The sequence below is a fragment of the Lasiosphaeria miniovina genome, assembly GCF_030549165.1.
Source record: "Lasiosphaeria miniovina strain SMH2392-1A chromosome Unknown B0T26scaffold_2, whole genome shotgun sequence".
NCBI classification, from domain to species: Eukaryota; Fungi; Ascomycota; class Sordariomycetes; order Sordariales; family Lasiosphaeriaceae; genus Lasiosphaeria; species Lasiosphaeria miniovina.
Window position 1 is genome coordinate 1,708,889 of NW_026848221.1, and position 18,405 is coordinate 1,727,293.

Here is an 18,405-nt window from a genome sequence, read left to right on the forward strand (position 1 = left end):
ATCTCGTGGCGAAAATTTAAGGTAACCGTTTTTTTCTCAAACCTTGAATTCCCGGACCAAAATTAGGCACCTACTTTACTCTATTCGCTGCTGCTGTCGGGTCCCTTCCCTGCGCGTCCTTCACCACTTCTTTTCATCACAATCTTTCGCACATTTCTTCACCCCATCGTTTCCTCTCCTCATGAGCGAGACGATGGCGCTCTGGGGGGTTCTACCCGCGGAGCTTCGCTTGATGATCCTCGAGATTGTCGCGGACGATTTCACATTCAGGTCCGACAAGAAGGCGCGCGCCGGATATGCAACTGTTTGCCGGGAATGGCAGTATTTCTTCGAGCCGTTCAATTTCGAGCACCTGGTCTTTGACCAGACGCGCATCAATCAATTTGCCCGCCATGTCGGAAACGGCGAGGCCGAGCGCGCCATGAGGCGTCAAACATACGTCAAGGCCATCAGTTTCCGGGTCAAGTTGGACAACTACAAGTGCAAAACCTGCAGGCTTGAGGAAACCCAGATTATCATGGGCAAGTAAGTGACCAGATAATTACGGCTCTGGACCTCGTGGTGTTTCCCATGGAATAGGTCTGATTACCTGGCTCAACAGAAACCGCAGTACCTTCACCAGGGCCATCCTTAGGCTGTTAGCCATCTTATCCAACTGGCCACAAATCATACCGAGCTATCGCAAAGGGATTACCCTAGACATCGGTGTATATTCTCCGAGCGACTGTAGACACCAATTCAGGGACTTCCACCTAGACGAGGTCTATCCGATGCAGGAAGTTAGAGATGTATTTGCCGATCCCCTCTGGGAGGCATACACGGAGCACAAAGCACGGCGTGGTCTGGCTACCCTAGACGACTCTCATCATTCATGGTCCAACGGCCAGCGGAGCTACATCCCCCTCACGTCGCGGTTGCGGCTGACGAGAGAGATGTCGCTCAGCTTCAATCTCCCCCAATTCAAGTCCTCTCAGACGCTGCCACAGGTTCCCGCCGTGGACGAACTAGTAATCCGGCGACAGTTCTATTGGCAGATCGCGCCCGATACCTTAAGAAAACTGCTCGAGTCCTTCACCTGTCTTGTATCCTTTCGCCACGAAGGCTGGCAGCGCCCCACCATGGCCCGACAGCAAGATTTTGTGAAAGGTGCGACGGCCATTAGGTCTCGTATTTTATTTAACTGATTTAGTTCAAGAGCTAATGTGCCCCAACTAATTTGAATATACAGCCTACAAAACCCTGATTTCCCGCGGCTTGCCGGTCAGTCTCCGGAACTTGCACTTGTTCCAAGACAGTAACAGGGATCTTAACCCGTCGATCGTGCCGCAAATCGTAATAACTCCGAATCGTGGGCTTGGAAAAACTCTCGCGAGAGCCAGCAAGTCTCTCGAGGTTCTGTCAGCAGCCTTTGTTGTCGACGCCATCGACTTCTTCGACGGCTTCTGCCCTCTGACGGCCCCCAAGACCTTGGAGCCCCCGGCGCCTTGGGAGAACCTCCACAACCTGATTCTAACGGCAAAGATGCTGCACCCCAAGATGTCTATGCGCCACGCGCACCCTCCGCTACTCTTGGCCGCAGGCCACGCGGCCGCGTTCATGCCCAAGCTTGTTCTCATGCAACTCTGGAACGGCGGCGAGGGAAATGCATGCATCTACCAGTACACGTGGAAGTCTGAGTCAGGGACAGCAACGCTGTGGCTGTCGGCGAACTCGCTCCTCAAATCCGTACGTTCTATTCTGGACAACGGCTCCCCTGTGTACAACACCTGGTCCGAGTCGCTCCGGAAGACACGCGGCCTACCGTACGGCGACTTGAAGACGGGCGCGGACAGGATCCAGCGCAAGCCCTCCGACATCAAGACGTGCGTCGTGGCGGCAACCCATTCCCATGGCGGCCGGCACGTTCTCTGGCACGTTCTGCACCCCATCTCCTAGTACCAGATGATGTGGGACGAGTACGAGGGGAAGGACTTGCCCCAATGGATGTCTAGCGACGATCAAAACCCTCCTATCTGCGCTGTTGAGCCCCCGTTCAAAAAAGGTTAGATTATGAGAGGAAAATCAGTAACGATCAAACATGGCCTGGATTCAGATTTGCCTTGCATTGTTGCGAGTCTTGGCTGTGACGTTATTTCAGGGTGCTCGGGAGTTAAGTGATTACAGACAAGCTGGCTAGGTTGGGTCCGTAGAAATTGATCAAGTCTACAGAAGTCCTAAATAGGTACCTTAAGGCAGCTACCGGTAAATGCAACGTCTGTATGCAAACACTAATCACATGAAAAAATGTCTATAATCCCAACCACTTCTTTCTATGGCTGGTTAATTAGCCCATTATTTTCGGGGCGTGTGAGAATGATAACAGAAAAACACCGCATCATGGACCAGCGACGTAATCAGCTGCCTACCATGAGTATGAGTGAATCGATTGCCGGTTAATAATTGACACGCAAGTTGGATTCGTTCTCAACACCTCCTATTATGCCTCTCCCTCATCCACTTGCATCATTTGCAAGAGGGCGGGGGCATGGGCTGTCTGTGGATGGCGCAAGGATATGGGAGGTTCCTAGAAGGCAGGGCCCCGGTGGGGGCAGCGTAGTTGGGGTATTGGTTCGACGGCCATCGTGCCTGCGCTGCAGCCACACTAGCATTAACCCGAGCGAAGGCGCACTTTCTTTCTTTCTTTCTTTCTGCAAACTCCAATATCTCCCAACACCTGCCATAACTAGCTGACTACCCACAAAAGTGCCCTCCCTAGAAAAAGCCAGAGCATTCCCAGAACCGGTTTGCTGTAAGATCTTTGAGACTAGCTAGGTATTGGAGAGTGGGTTGAAAGAAGATGGATGCCGCCCAGTCTGAATTACGTTTGGGTATGGTATACACGAGTGTGAACAGAGTTATTAACAAAAACTTTGAGGTGATGATCGAGAAAGTTTCAAGATCAAGCGCAAACGGGGATGCTTTATATATACTCGAAAAGGTGAAGGTGGCGGCAGACGGGCGGTTTGCATGGTGATAATCGAATGAGAAGTCCGGTGCTCAGAGATATTTTAAAGCCGCACAACGTATATCAACTCATAACATGACCGACCGAAAATAACAGATCCTAAACCCACTTCCTACTGCGTCGGACCTAGCTGTTCATTAAATAGATTAAAAACTTGATGTGTGAGGAAGGCGCGGGACGGGCGGGCTATGTGAGAGATGAAAAAAGGTAGATTTCACGTTTCAAACGCCCAAAGAGAGGGTCCACACAACGCTCCATTTGTTGTTGACTCAAAGGCGGCGCTGGTGTCACGATCAGTTCCTCGACTTGCAATTCCTAGCAGAATGAGAGCTACTGAAAAGAAGTATCTGACTCTCGTATCCCCTTTCGCCGACTTCCTACGGGGTCATTTAAAAACCTCACTAATATTCCATAAAGATACCGGCCCTCGAGGCTAATTATTGTCTATTTCTGCCGACACTCTCGTCACTGATCTGCCGCTACGGCCATGGTCTGCAGCCAGTATCATGCCCGCAAGGGTGGGCTAGGCAAATTTGAATACCTAGTTAGGTAGTGGTTGACGTATTTCTGCAATTCTTTTATCTCCTTCTGCAACATAAATTTTTAGAGACAGTCATTGAGCTGTGGCCTGGAATGATAGCAAGAGGCTTTGCCTACATCTGATATTGGCGGGAGGTTTCAGTTCGGGTCTTTGAAAGCCCAGAGGGTGTTCAACAATCTCGGAATGACCTGTTGTTTTTGTTTGGGAGTGAGTGGGTTAGCCGTGGAAGCTTTGCTGACAGGGGAGAATAGAAAATGGTGTCTCCTTAATAAGAAGTAGTACCGGTCTCGAAGGGCTCCCCAGATCTCTCTGAGAGTGTCTGCAACCGCTGCTCTGACATGTTCGAGAATTTCCTTGTTCTTGGCGTCCTCATCCCACGAATTGAGGGTGACTTCTAGTCTGGCCCGCTGTTTTTCCCACTTAGCCCCACCCTCCACTCCATGACTAGGAAGGAGCCAGAAGGCAAGCGTTATTTATCAATCTCATGATGATGAACCAACGGTACCGTGACCGCTGGCTGCTCCATCGCGCTATTACAAATGACGTGACACGGTGCTAACCGCCTCTGAGTCTGGAAGACTTAACCAGACGAAGTGGGGCTTACTTCAGACCATGGCTTCTCGAGAAGCTCTCTAGGGACCTTACTCACTCGACTTGTGTTTGTCAAGATCATGGGGCGCCACCTTTCAAGTTGGCCCAACGGTGGCTGCACCGGCTGCTGCGCAGTGACCAGTCGTCCTCACATTGCTGGCCCCATTTTCCCCTCTGTTGGACTTCTGCCGCGAGCTTGAAAAGGCTGATCGTAATCGTATACGCAACAGTCTCATTACAGCTCTTTCAAAAAGAGGCAAGAGAAAGTCCTCGGAGGCAGCTTGCTACGGCGCAATCAGTTTTAATGTTCCAACATTTGTATTCTCGCTTGGTGCATGTTGACAAAGTCTGATCGGGATGTAGCTCTAGTCCCTTGGGTTGGAGGGCTTCAGGACGTAAGAGCCGTCTACAGCCCCCCCAGGAAACGCAAATGTCCTGCACACAAACTCCCCTCTCGAGCTGAGATTGCAGACTGCGCGAAAGCATCATTCGTCAAGGAAGGGCAAGAACGAGTAGGAATGGTTCTCCGGAATGTGGCGACCAGCTTCGGATTCTTCCCTCCGGACGTTAAAGAGCTCATCTCCAAGACCGCCATTCCCAACGCTCTATTGGCCGAAGCTTTGACCAGGGAGAATATCAAAGGAATTCTTGAACGCTTCCTAGCGAAATCCCCCGTCCCTCACCGCCACAGCATTGAGAACTACGCCAGCCAGATATGCAGCGATAGCCTGACCGACAAGCTCGGCCCCTGTGCACACCTCTTTGCAATCTTGGCCCTCTGCAATATGGAAATTTTCATCCTCCAGTTCATCGACAACGAGATTAACGACGCCGCCTTGCCCTTCAACGCTAGCAAGAATAACGATTGCCTCGGATTCTCCCGGAACGACCACAGAGTCAGGATCAACTCCACGTCTTACAGGGACGAATATGAGCCACGTGATCACGACAGTTTTGAAAATAACCAGTGGAGGGTTTATCTGCCCTAATCTCAAAAAAAAGGTTTCTTCCATCCCGCCCGCCCCTCCTCTTCCTCCTACGCTCGTTTACAACGCGTAAAGGACGCTCTGCTCACACCCAGACAAGATGCCAGCTTCCGGCCCTCGCACCTTTGCCATCAAGGTTCTCACCACCAAGAAGAAAGAGGATTTCGAGAATGAAGTAATGATGCTTCGCGCCCTGCGCGGTCGTCCCCACGTAATCGATCTTCTGGCCACCTGCAGCCACAGAGGCAAGTGGTGTTTGATCTTCCCCTAGGCGGATGGCGACCTGTTGGCCTACTGGGCCGCTGTTCCAGCGGCACCGCAGATGAGCGTCAGGCTCGTCCGGTGGGTTTCTGAGCAATGCCTTGGCATCGTCAAGGCTCTAGACTAAATGCACAATCCAGCGCAAGAGCCAAACACGCTAGAACCCCGGACACAGGAGCAGCTCTTTGCGCGGCACGGAGATATCAAGCCAGAAAACATTCTCCGGTCCAAAAACGGCTCTAGGTGGCAACCAGTTGAGAAGCCCACGTGGCTAACATCAAAGTACCCAGGAAAAAATCTTTCAATTGCCCATTGCGGATCAAGATGCTAGTGTTGAAGCACTCGGACATGGCAGGAACAACTAGGGCAAACAGGATCCATCGTATCCACCAACTCTCTCGCCGCCTCATCCGTCTGGCTTGGCCTCGACACTCGAGAGTCTCGAGTTTCCGTTAGAAACGACGGCTAGGACATCAGAGGGCCTCCAGGGCTCGACCAACGCGCTCCAGGGTGTGGTGGTGGCGCCCTTGCTAGGTGATACGAGGTCGACTGAGAGGAGCAGATGGGGCAGGTTCAGGGCGGGGATAAAAAGGGGTTACTGCGCTGCTGTTGTTGCTGCTTCTCCGTCTCGGGAGGAGACGATTCTGGTCAAGTTTAGGTAGACGCTTAGGTGCCTAGGCAGATAAGCTAGGTGCCTAGTTAGAACCAAGGTAAATAGGTAGATACGTGCCCTTCCTGTTTTCGCCCCAACATATTGTAATTTTTCTTTTAAATAATGTTCTTTCCTTACTGCGTCACCAAAACCAGGCGGGAATAGCCGTGGCTTGTCTCTTCTTTGCCTGAGTGGTACAAGACATCTTGTTTTGGAAGCTTCCGGCCTTGTGGTCTGTAGAGACCCGATCCGATCCGATCCGCGGCACACCGGAAAACGAAACAATCAGATGCTTGGTCTTTCGCACACGTTTGCCATCAAGTAGCTCAGCGAATTCGAGGACGAATCGGCATTCAAGGGACTAGGGGACACGGTGCTCCGCGTGTTTTACGGGCAACCCCACGTCGTCAGGCTTCTAGCTGCCTTCAGCGACGGTGGGTATGATTCCCATCATCTGGTCTTTCCCTGGACGGAACGTCACTTGGCCGACTACTGGGTTTCTGGGGCCGCTGCAGTAGAGGAGCAGTGCCAGGCTGGTCAGATGGGTGTCCAAGTAGTGCCTTAGTATCACCAGGGCTCTGAAGTAGATGCACGACCCGACGAAGAGGGCGCCGAGCCCACGGGCCCGTTGGTCTCTGGCCGGCGGGCGGCCGTACTCGCGGCACGGAGACAGGCAACCCGAAAACATACTCTGGTTCAGGGATGGCAAGTCCAGCGAGGAGGCGGACAACCACGTGTCGGGCGAGCTCGCGCTGGCGGGGTTTGGGCTGCTAGTGCGGCACCAGCGCGAAAATAACCATGTCAACGGCCTGAACGATTACGTGTCGCCAGATGATTGGAAGGAGATCCGGAAGGACACCGACATGTAGGCTCTGGGCTGCTTCTTTCCCAAGTTCACCACTTGGCTCCTCGGTGGCAAGGAGTTTCTCGACGAGTTCCGACAGATAAGGGCCGCCTCGCATACAACCTCGATGCAGGGCTATTCGAGCCGGCTTTTTTAGACTGACATCGGCACGCCCAATCCACCTCACACGATAAAAGGTGCACCCCGAACTCGACCAGGTGAGTTTTGTAGCGCCCTGTGTGCACATCCAGTCAATACACCAAAGCCTTAATTAGACCAAGTCTAACCAGTTCGCTGCAGTGGTTCCAGATTTTGCGCCATCACCCGGAAGCCCGGAAGCAACCCAATACATCCACGACCTTCTCAACGTGACCCAGACTGAAGGGTGATCACAACCTAAATCGCGGAATGCGTGTGCAATACGTGAAAGGTAGGTAAAAAGATGATGATGAAAGGAAGCTCGGAAGCCCTGCCCCGCCAAGGATTTGTTGGAGATCCTTGGTGGGGCAGCCCACCAATGTGAGCGAGGCCCGAGCGCCCAGGGCTAGGCCCTGCTAATCTATGTACCTAGGTATCAAATTACACGTGTCATGTCACGTGACCCCAGATTGCACTCTCCATGGCGCAATCAGGCATCACAGACCCATTTGTTGGTTGTCGATACAGACACCAGGATGACCTCGGAGGGCCTGGTCGGTGAGTTGGAAAAGCTCGACGAAAAGTGCACATCACCAGCCCTGGACGAGGTATTGCTGCGCCCCACTGGCCCTGATCAGGGAAAACACACGGATAGTCACGATGAGGTGGTGGTTATTTATTGAGACAAATGCTGCCAGGAAAGCAGTACCTGCAAACCCTGGGGTTGATAGTAAATATTGACATGCCGTTGGTGCAGTGACAGCTACCTTAGTTCCAGTCCTAGGTTCTCGACCGGATCCGAATAGTACTAGGTAGGTAGATTCGTGAGAAAATATTGGGTTTTTATTCTCAGTAGAAAACCTAAACTAGTTGTTGTAAATTTGAACAACATTGTATCATAGGCCCTTTATTCGCTCGACATGGCTGTGATCTTGCCCTTAGGTTAGTTGCCTTACGGTATTGCGCTGTAAGTCGTCGTCGCCAAGAGATACAGTGCGCTCAGACACTGTGTTCACAGAACTCCGCATTGACCGCCCACTTTTACCCGTACAGTGTGTGGACCCCCATAATCAACACAGTCCAGCTGCTTGCCGTTGCATGAGCTTCGCGAAACAGGCCCACCTCCTGGCAAGTTAAAACTACCCGATAGTGTGGTGATGGTCGTCGGGAGCCCGGGAGCACCCACTTACACCGCACACACAACCAACCTGTCTCGAGTCTCGGGCTTCGTCAGCCCAAATTCGGCATTTCGCATCATATCGACTTGAGAGGACCAATTGAATTGCTCTTGCGCATTCGGCCCAGCCATGTCGAAGCGCCCCGCGGTTCGACAGCCTCCTTTCGATCCTTGATCCTCGATCCTCGATCCTCGAGTCAAGATGGCCAACCGGCGCGCTCCGCCAATGCGCAACGGCGGCTACGGGAACCTTGACGAACAGGAGCCACAACAGCAGCAACCCCAACAGCTGCAACAGCAGCAGCCACGGCGGCAGCGGCAAGACCGCCCGAGCGACGACTACGACCCCTTCGGCGAAGGCTACGGCAGCGCCGGCGACCGATATGTCCCGCCCCGCCAGGCCGCCTCGCGCCCTCCGCCCGCCGCTCGGAATGCACGACCCGCCCCCCAGCGCGGCTTCGAGTCCAACGCCGAGCGAGAGATTGCAAAGGTGCTCGAGCTGATCAAGCGCGACTGGCCCGCTATGTGCGAGACCGACTGCATCCCCGTCCAGCTGGCCCTGCAGCTGCTGGACACCAGCTCCGTCGGCCGCGCCCACGAGTACCGCACCTTCCAGAAGACGCACAAGTACCTCCAGGACTCGCTCAAGAACATCGTGCACGACTACCACCAGGGCTTCAACAGCTCCATCGGCACGTTCCACAAGATCCAGGGCAGCATCCAGGCTTCCCAGAAGAAGGTCCGCGCTCTGAAGGAGTCCCTGGCCTCGTCCAAGACGGCCTTGTGCACTACGGACCCAGAGCTCAAGAAGCTGCACACCACCTCGCGCATGTACGACGAAGTGCTGCAGACCCTCAACGAGCTAGACGATCTACGGGCTGTGCCCGATCAGCTCGAAGCCAGGATATCCGAGAAGCGCTTCCTGTCCGCCATCGAGGTGCTGCATAATGCCCTGCGGAAGCTCAGAAAACCCGAGCTGGACGGCATCGGCGCGCTGACTGACTTGCGTAGCTACTTGGCCAACCAGGAGACCGCCATCATGGACATCCTGATTGAGGAGCTCCACGAGCATCTGTACCTCAAATCACCCTACTGCCAGGAACGGTGGCAGAACCTCGCCAAGAGCCAGGGTGTCTTGAACGACGCCTATGGAGAATCTCTCACCGTCGCCCCCTTTTACGCCACCCTGGAGTCTGTTGACTGGGAGCGGCCCGCCATTGAAGACCCGCAGAAGAATCCCGAAGCGGACACCTTCTCCTACGTAACCCTGGTCGTGGAGGCCCTGAACAAGCTGGGAAGGCTAGAGGGCGCGGTAGACACGCTCAAGCAGAGGCTTCCTGTCGAGCTGTTCACCGTCGTCAACGAGACAATCAACGACATTGACCAGAAGCACCCCAGCTCGCTAAGGGGCGGCTCTTCCGCCTCCGGCGGTCTCCACATGTACGGCCATCGCGAAACTCAGATGAGAGCAGACGTCATATACGACCTGCTCTGGACGCTGTTCGGAAAGTTCGAAGCCATTGCCGAGGGCCACCGCGTCCTCCACGAGTCCATCAGGGCATTGATACGCCGCGAGGGAGCCGGCAACAACAGCACTCTGCTGGGAAGCTTCAAGGAGCTCTGGAATCTCTACCAAAACGAGATCCGGTCCCTCTTGCACAACTACGTCACGACCGACGCAGATGTCTACCAGTTTCGCTCCTCCCCGAGGCCTGGCGCGGGCGTGAACGGGAGGACCGACGCAGGCCGGGATAGTCTCTTCAAATTCTCAGAGGCCGACTCCAAGTCAGCCGAGATGGTGACGGAATACGAAGCCCTAGACAGCATCATCCGAGCGGCCGTTCCAGGTCTGACGTCCAATTCGACTCGTAAAGATAAGAAGGCGTCCCTGATCGTGCCGAGATCCGACCCCGTGACAGCTAGAAAAAGCACGGGTCCTGGATCGGGCAACAATCAACAGGCGCGTGGGACGTACAAGTCTCTTGTGGAACCCAGTGTCTTCAACATGAGTCTGCTCCTACCGCCCACCCTCGTCTTCCTTCAGCGTCTTAAGAACATAGTCCCGCCCGGGTCAGATCTAGCGACAAGCACATTGACGTCGTTCCTCGACAACTTCCTCGTCAATGTATTCCAGCCACAGCTCGACGAGACTCTTGGGAAGCTTAGCGATACTGTCTTTGGAGAGGCCGATGCATTCCAACAAGACCCCGACTGGGCCCAGGTGGCCAAGCGGCCAGTCTTCCGGGGAACAACAGCCTTCTTCACTGTTGTCACGGCATTTTGCAGGATGCTGGGCACTATACCTCATGACCAAGCACTAAGCTCGCTCATCATCACGCAAATGCTTCGGTATTATGATAGGTGCTTTAGTTGGTACAAGGCTCTCGTCACAAAAACACAGGAGGAGTCTTCCAGTGCTCAGGCTCTGCGAGCATCCGCCGTCATGGCGCTGGAGCCTGGAGAGATCAACGAGACCACGCAGAAGTTGTGGAAATCAGACCACAGCAACCTCGAGTTGCTTGAGCAAGAAGCCAGTCTATTGATAGAGCAGACTAACGAGACGAAGCTCGAGGTCAGCGACATCATCCAAGACCGCGATACAATCTCGTCGCTTTGTCTGCTATATACCAGCATGAAATGGCTGTCGGTCAAGATTCTCGGGCTGCGGCACATCACAAGGAATGAGACAGATTCATCTAGATCGACCCTACCAAAGCCCGAGAAGAAGCGATGGACGCTACTGAACGACCCGAGCAAGGCCACGGCCGAGGAAGGGCCCGTGCATCTCCCGATGACCCAGGAGACTGTCCAGTGAGGCCCCCGTGATTTAGTGCTCTGCCGCTGTAAGACGAGAGCTAATCCATGATACAGGTCGTTTGACGGCATTTTCTCGTCGTACGAACAGCTCGCCGCAACCGCCTTACGCACTCTTCACATGGAAGTGCGTTGTCGTATCGTGCAGTCACTGCACACGGCCCTGTCGCCGCAGACGGCGCCGTATCTTTTGGACCAGGAAGTGAATGAGCCGGACCCGCAGATCCTCTCGCTCAACGCCGAGATGGTGGCTTATGACGAGATCATCACACGCTTCTTGCGGGAGCGGGAGGTTGCCTTTGTGCGCACGGGACTAGGGCTGCTCATCAACAGGTACCTCATTGGGAACGCGTCCATGGTAGCGCCCATGAACGCAAAGGGGTGTGGCCGCATGCAGCTCAATATCCTCGTGCTACAGCAAAACCTCAAGAACATCGAAGAAGGGGTCGACCTGGTCCGCGCGGCAAACTACTTTGAGCTGTTCGACAAGGGCCCCGACGCCATCGTCGAGAAGGCCAAGGACGACGCAGCGAGCCAGCCGGTGACGCCGTCGCCCGACGACGAGGGGGCGGCCCGCGGGGCGGCCTCGAGGGACAACAACCGGTTCACGTACGACGAGCTCAAGGCGCTAATGGAGCTCTGCTACAGCGAACAGCTGGCGGACCCAGAGAGAGGCGTTGGCGCTGCTGCGAAGCGCCAGATGGCGGATAAGCTCCTTAATCTGAGCGAGCACATGTGGCAACACTAGTGACGGCAACATGACTGCATCATATGTGTCAGGGTTTGGAAAAGCTTTTGGGGGTTTGCAGGAGTCTGGAGTTTGCTGCGTGCATGGCGGCAGTGTTACCGAGCGCAAACGCCGGTCAACCTCGACCTGAGAGAGAGAGAGTGAGTGTGTGCCTATGGAGTCTGCGCAAGTAGACGAGTAATTTGGGAGCCAATGGGAGAGACAATAGGGTTGCTCTAACAGCCATGCGTCCTCAATGGGACGTCATTGTGATCCCATGTCTCCCGTCGTGATGTAGCTATTGCTGCAGTGTACTGCACTGCACTGCGATCAGTGCGTCTGTTGCGTCTGTTTGCCAAATGGGCTGTCAAACCTAAGTTGACTTGTCCTACGAACAACAACGAGCCACAACAACGAACCTCTCACCGTCTCAACTAAACAGACGGACGATAGACGCGGCCACAGAGGCTGGCCGGCCTGACGCCGCAGGCTGCCGCTGACCGCGGTGGCGATAACTTCCTGCGGTCGGTCTGTGTGGTCGCCTGTCCGCTGGCCTTTATTCCCGTGCATAGTAAAAGGAGAAGAGGCGAATTTCCATGTTTTTTCCCCCGCCCAGTTCAGTTGCGGTTGCGCGGACAGGCTCCTCCGTGATCATCATGCCCCGATGTGGGTGTGGCGGTGCTGTATGTACAACATCACCGTTTTCTACCAATCTGCAAGTTGTTTGTTACGAGCTGCTGCAAACTGCCTGCTGCAACTCGAAAGGAGATCATGGTATGGATAGATACCCGTTTGGTATTTTATACACTTTTACAATCCAATCCCTGAATGTTTGTTGGCGTGTACTTAGAAAGGAAAAGAAAATAACAAATGATCCGGCCAGGCTTTCAAAGGTCGTTGATAGGATTTCTAAGAAGGAATAGACCTCTAGGATTCCAAAATAGGGATTCAAATACCTCTATTACCTCCCTTGGGGGAAAAACCGTTACGGCGAGCCGTAAGGTGCTAAGGCCATTTGGATCTTGGAAAGTACCACGCCAACTAACATTCAGGGATTGGATTGTACATGAAATCAGACGCAAGAAGTACCAAAGAAGAAGCCAAGGAGAAGTAGGTAGTTGGGAAGCAGGCGGCTGTGTTAGTTGGGGTTGGTTGGTCGTAATAGTATGGAGGGGATGCGGCGCAAGGGAACAAACACGATGATGAGCTAGATCCTACGTAAATAACCATTTCAGAGCTGTCGGAGGGATAGATAGAAGGAAGCAAGCGAGCAAGTGGAAGAAATACCAACGGAAACATCATTTTGTTCATTCATTGATTTAATGCGTTGCACGGCAGCTAACCTGAACCAACTCCCTCGAAACTACCCTATGTAAGGGTGAGGCACTGGCTGTAGATTTCAGGTGTGTTGTCTGTCTTGGTGTTCAAGAATCCCGGTGGCCCAGCGGGCCTTGCCAGCTGAAAATGAAAGGCCGGACTGTTTCATGTCGGAGCATGTTGCAATTAAGTCCGCGGGTGGCAAATCCAGGTCTATTAATCAGTCTCTTCCCCCAAACCAAACCCACCAGGGCTGCCAGCAGCGCCTCGTTCCATGGATGCTGGTTCCCGCTTGTCAAAGGGAGCTGCGGCGAGGTTTTCCAGTTTTGGACGAGTTGAGTTGAGAAGGAAAATCGAATATTAAAGGGGGGGGATCACTCCGTATACGTTACTCCGTACGTGGGAATCCGTATTCGCTGAACCCCGTTCAACACCCCTGATTCTTTTCAGTTCAGGGGTGGGGGCAGCAGAGACAGACACTGAGGTGTGCCCGCTGCCGTCGGAGACAGGCTCCATTTGCAAGTTGTGTACGGGATTAGACACCATGCTGGCATCAACCCGCAGAAAAATACATGTGAGACGGTTTCGATTAAGGGGTAACTACCGAGATATATAACAGGCCTTCGCTGCCTGCAATATCCCTTCCCTTGCCAGACAAGAGGCGGGGGGGGGAAGAAGCGAAACCTTGGAAAATGGCAAGTGACGTGACGTCTGTCTCTTTTTCCTTGTCGAGGGACGGGAGACAAAAGCTTGGTCACGGCCGCGAGATTGCCTAGCTAGAGAGCAACTTCAATGCACGGGCAAATATGCTGCTGGCACAAGTGCCGGGCTAACGCGCAGCCAAGTCGTACTGGCAGCCCGCTCTTTTCTCTTGGTGCTGCGCCTACGCCCGGGCCTAGCCGTCCAAATGGCTTCGGCCCACTGAGAGCCAGTGCTTGACGTGCTGTGGACACTCGCTATTCACGTGTTCAACGCCCGAGAATGCAATCCAACTGCTACTGGGACCCGCAGGCACCTGTCTGGCTCCGCGGTAAAGGTTGCCAGGCGATGGGATCGGATGTCGACGAGCCAATTGGTCGGCTCTTTCCAGGGCGGGAGAGGGAGAACCTTGGAAGGCTTCCAACATTGGAACCCTCGTCTGAAATTACTCCCCACCAACTCCCCGACGTTCGTTCTCTTTTTCTTCTTCAGCATCCTCCTGTGAAATACATCATCGCCATCAATGCGAATGCAACGCTCGTTTTGCCCTTCCTGTCTGTGATTTTGCCTTTTTTTCCTCGGTTGCGCTGGGTCAAAATCGGTCACTGTAGTTCACCTTAGACCCGCCTCCGATCCTGCATGACGTGAGCAAAGGGCTGCCCAACAATCACAAACCTGCGAGGTACCCGAGTGGTACGTACTGTACAGGCGGCGCTCCACCGTATTCGTACCTCCCCCCCCCCAATGCCTGCAGCATTTTTCTGGCCTGAGAAAAAAAAGGAGGCTGCCTGTACTTGCCCGACAGGTTCTGACCCGGCGTTACGCCACGACCATTTAGAGAATTCCACAGCCAAACATAAACACGCCCGCCAATCAAGGGTGAAACCAGCGGACAAGAACGACATAGCGACGCAACCATACCTTACACTCTTCTCCTGCTCGAGAGCCAGCCTCACGGTCCGCTATCATTCTGGTCCTCGCAATCGCTTCCTCGCAACCCGCGTCGGCCAGGTGCGCGTCGAAAACCCCGCCCGGGAGACCTGGCCTCCAAATCCCGCCGCTCACCCCCTAAAACCGAACCCGCCAATATCTCCCCGACCGTGATCTCGCCCTTTCGCAGTTTCGACACTCGGCATCATTGCCCTTGACTGCCCACGATGGCCAACTCGTACGTGGAAACACCCCTCCTGTCATCAAGCCTCGCTGGCTATGCTTTGCGACCCTCCTTGCGAGAGGTTTTGGATCCTTTGGCTAACGGGTCGACTTAATTTGAATCTTGCAGAATAGGATCAGTATTTCGCAGTTTCTGGCACACCATGACCAGCTACGACCGACGTCAGTTCAATCGCGCCTCATAAGGCTTGCGTTCTTTCTGTGCTGGCCAGCTGACGAATCCCGAATAGATTCTACCTACGACTCTCCCCACAGATCCGCTCGCCATGTCCCATTAAGTCGAGCCGGGGGTTTGACCTCGGTCGCAAGCGCCTCGGAGTCCCGCGCCGACATCACGTCGAGCTACCACGACGACGCCGCTCGCCTCTCAAACTCGGGATTCGACACAGCGTACGGAGGGGCCGGTTCTGCAATGCATAGCACGCCCATGAGCCCCGGCAGGCCATACTCGCCCGGCATGAGGTCAATTGACACGCGAAAGTCGAACGCTAACATCGACGGCTTCGAAACCCAGAGCCCTGCCGGCGAGATACCCATGCAGTCCTTCCAGGACGGCCTGCCGCCTCCGCCGTCGGTCTCGAGTTCGTGGAACAAGATCGATAACTGGGCCGAGGAGCACTACCCGGAGCTGTCGGACCAGATCTGCGAGGGATGCACCATCAACGACATTAACGAGCTCGAGCACCAGCTCGACTGCTCCCTCCCACAGGACGTTCGGGAGTCTCTGCAGATTCATGACGGACAGGAGCGGGGTGGCAATCCGACCGGGATCATCTTCGGGGCTATGCTTCTGGACTGCGAAGAGATAGTGCAGGAGTGGGACAACTGGCGGAAGGTGAACCAAGAGTATCTGATGGAGACGGCCGTTGTCAAACCGTCCGTTCCCTCCAAGGCCCTCGGCGGAAACAGCCAGGCCTCGTCGTCAAGAACTGCCCCGTCGAGCCCGGCGTCCACGTCATCTCGTAACACGACCTGGCGGCAGGACTTGCTAGCACGCCAAGATAGCGTTCCTGCTGGCGCTGTCCAGAGGGTATATGCGCATCCCGGCTGGATTCCTCTGGTGCGTGACTGGGGTGGCAACAACTTGGCCATCGATTTGGCGCCTGGGCCTAAGGGTTCCTGGGGTCAGGTCATTCTCTTTGGCCGCGACTTCGACACCAAATTCGTTGTTGCTCGATCCTGGGCTCATTTTCTCGCGCTTGTAACGGATGATCTCGGCAGCGGAAGGTGGTTCGTGGACGAGGAGACGGGCGAGCTCAAGCTTCGCGAGTTTAAGAAGACCCGCGTCGAGCCTGCTTACTTCGACATTCTGAGGTGGAGGGTGGACCAGAAATACGGACGCGCAGCAAATAATCGGAAATCCCGTGCTCAGGGAGCGGCGTCGCCTACGGGCCCCAGCTCCCCATACGCTAGCCCGGTAGAGCCCAACGGTGAGCCCCGGGGCCGATCATTGCAGCGCCTCAGCGGCAACTCGCCGCTCCCGAGCCCCATCCGACCTGGATTTGGCAAGCCGAGCCCGCTGGCACGAGTAACGGAAGAAGCGCCTGCGTTGCTGGCCGTCACCATTCCCAACAGTGCCACAATCCGTGAGAAGTTGGTCGAAGTTGAAACCCCGCGGCCGAGCAGCGAAGACAACAAAGAGAACGTCAACGCTCCGAGACTGGCGGCATTAACGAACGGCGACGACCTGTCGGCCACACCCAAGCCGGAACCACAAGAAAATGGAGCGGCCAACGGCAAGGTGGTACTGTCAACTGGCAGCGGCAAGCAGCCAGTGATAGTCGAAGAGGCGGAGACAATGAAAACGATTGAGATCTGAAGAAAACGGAACGACCACACATGACGAGTTATGGGGCGAGTCAAGCTTCTCTGGGCTACTACAACAAATGATGCGGCATCGAATACGGCGTTTTGGGCGGCTTCCTTCTCTCTCAACCACTTCGAGTTTTTACGTGTGGCAAGCATCCGGCATATCTGGCTACGGCGTCATCCTCCTTTGTTTATCTTTCCGGGCATCCTTTTGTCGCCAGCTGGGTGCCAAAATGGGAGGCCATGCACATAATTTTACCTTTCTATTCAGCCTTTTATCTGCTCTCAGCGGTGGGGAATTCTTCTTTATTGGGGGGAAGGGGAGCTTGTTGCACGGCCTTCGAACCATACACTAGAGGGAAAGCACACGGAGTGCATATGCTTTTTTTATTCTGCTGTAACAACATGATTGGTCTATTGTCTAATGGGCTTTTCGATTTACATCTAGCCGTTTTTCTTCTGCTTTTTGATTCCGGGGAGGAGGCGAGGAAGCTTGTGATGTGTTGGGGGTGCTAGGGAATGTGGCTGGCTGGCTGGCTTTGTTCAGCTATGAAAAGTCCAAGCCATGTCTGACGACCTACCCCTGTACATGCATTTCTTGAAGGGCTTCCGGAGTTGTATACTACCGGGAGGGTGAACGCATAGCACACACAACAGATACATTTTTGTCGCGGTTGCGACGCCAACGAAATATCGCTTTCTCTCTCTAATCTTCACGGCACGGTTTGGAGAGAACTGGAAAACAGAAAAGACTGGGAGATTATGGGAAGGGACGGGGCCTTGGTTGGGTGCCTTTTTGATATCTTGCTTTTTTGCTACCTCGCCTATCTAGGTAAATAGGTAGGTAGGTAGGTTCCTGGGTATGGAGTTTAAGGGCGCAATGAGGCTGCTGCTGCTGCCACTTACCTGGTGCCTTTTTAACTTCTTGTTTTTGTGTTTTGTCTTTTATCCTGTTTTACGTACATTTCCCGAGCCATTCTAGGGTTGTGTGAGGTTCGGGTCCAGGTTCAGGCTCAGATTCACGGAGTTTATTGGCATTGGATCGGATCGGATCGGGAATGGAAATGGAAATGGAAATGGAGATGGAAATAGAAATGGGATAGAATGGAATGGTGAAAGCCATGGTATATAGATAGACAGATATCCGGCGCGGATACGATTACTTGTGCTTGTTAGAAGTTGAGTTGGAGCGTGACTTGCTGAAGACGGACAAAACGGTGATATGAGGGAGCATTGCTGTCTGTCTTATACTTTTTAGTTCTGAAGAACATGCTGGGTGAGTGACGACTGAGATTGGTTAGTTGTCTGAGATGGTGTTCACATGTACGTAAAAGCCCTAACAAGATGTGCTTCCTTACACCACAGACTAACTCAGCTCGATTCAACAACCATTCTCGACCCTAGCAAACATATGAAGCAAGATGAGGTTATGTGTGTGGCACGGCTTTAGTTGAGTTAAAATTCTCGTTTTTGGAGGGTTTCTAGAAACCGAATTCCGTCCCGAAAGGAATGAAACTGGTATTAGATAGACGGGACTGAGTGTTTAAGAACGGGGTGTCACGTGCCACGAGACAAGGCGGCGGGGCAGGCGGCAGATGCGGATCCCAGCCAGCAGCAGTGGGGATGAGTTGGTGGCCGTGCGCATGCTCCGACGTCGTCATCTCCAGCCTCA

The 18,405-nt window shown here is 54.0% G+C and overlaps 4 protein-coding genes across 4 annotated transcripts; all 4 read left to right on the top strand.

The window, feature by feature from the left end:
• Positions 1-69: 69 nt before the first annotated feature.
• B0T26DRAFT_799282 (uncharacterized protein) lies at positions 70-2,296 on the top strand. Its single transcript, XM_060446969.1, has 3 exons — positions 70-525; positions 602-1,146; positions 1,229-2,296. Exons 1-3 carry the CDS (start codon positions 182-184, stop codon positions 1,933-1,935), a joined length of 1,596 nt encoding a protein of 531 aa, XP_060300067.1. The 5' UTR covers positions 70-181; the 3' UTR covers positions 1,936-2,296.
• Positions 2,297-6,622: 4,326 nt separating this feature from the next.
• Positions 6,623-7,955, top strand: B0T26DRAFT_799284 (uncharacterized protein; the record flags this gene model as incomplete). Its single annotated transcript, XM_060446970.1, has 4 exons — positions 6,623-6,900; positions 7,077-7,097; positions 7,257-7,309; positions 7,451-7,955. 4 exons carry the CDS (start codon positions 6,623-6,625, stop codon positions 7,555-7,557), a joined length of 459 nt encoding a protein of 152 aa, XP_060300068.1. The 3' UTR covers positions 7,558-7,955.
• Positions 7,956-8,130: 175 nt separating this feature from the next.
• B0T26DRAFT_693516 (Sec8 exocyst complex component-specific domain-containing protein) lies at positions 8,131-11,088 on the top strand. The gene has a single exon (XM_060441202.1). The coding sequence runs from the start codon at positions 8,397-8,399 to the stop codon at positions 11,007-11,009; it is 2,613 nt and encodes an 870-aa protein (XP_060300069.1). The 5' UTR covers positions 8,131-8,396; the 3' UTR covers positions 11,010-11,088.
• Positions 11,089-14,757: 3,669 nt separating this feature from the next.
• On the top strand, positions 14,758-16,860 carry B0T26DRAFT_123299 (uncharacterized protein). The gene is made up of 3 exons (XM_060433331.1): positions 14,758-14,919; positions 15,039-15,086; positions 15,155-16,860. The coding sequence occupies exons 2-3, from the start codon at positions 15,068-15,070 to the stop codon at positions 16,741-16,743; spliced, it is 1,608 nt and encodes a 535-aa protein (XP_060300070.1). The 5' UTR covers positions 14,758-14,919; positions 15,039-15,067; the 3' UTR covers positions 16,744-16,860.
• Positions 16,861-18,405: the final 1,545 nt, after the last annotated feature.

Bases quoted from the DNA above. Each gene is read 5' to 3' on its own strand.
- B0T26DRAFT_799282 (XM_060446969.1), top strand. From the start codon at position 182: ATGAGCGAGACGATGGCGCTCTGGGGGGTTCTACCCGCGGAGCTTCGC. The intron at 526-601 runs GTAAGTGACCAG...CTGGCTCAACAG, and splicing joins ACCCAGATTATCATGGGCAA to AAACCGCAGTACCTTCACCA. The intron at 1,147-1,228 runs GTGCGACGGCCA...TTGAATATACAG, and splicing joins ACAGCAAGATTTTGTGAAAG to CCTACAAAACCCTGATTTCC.
- B0T26DRAFT_693516 (XM_060441202.1), top strand. From the start codon at position 8,397: ATGGCCAACCGGCGCGCTCCGCCAATGCGCAACGGCGGCTACGGGAAC.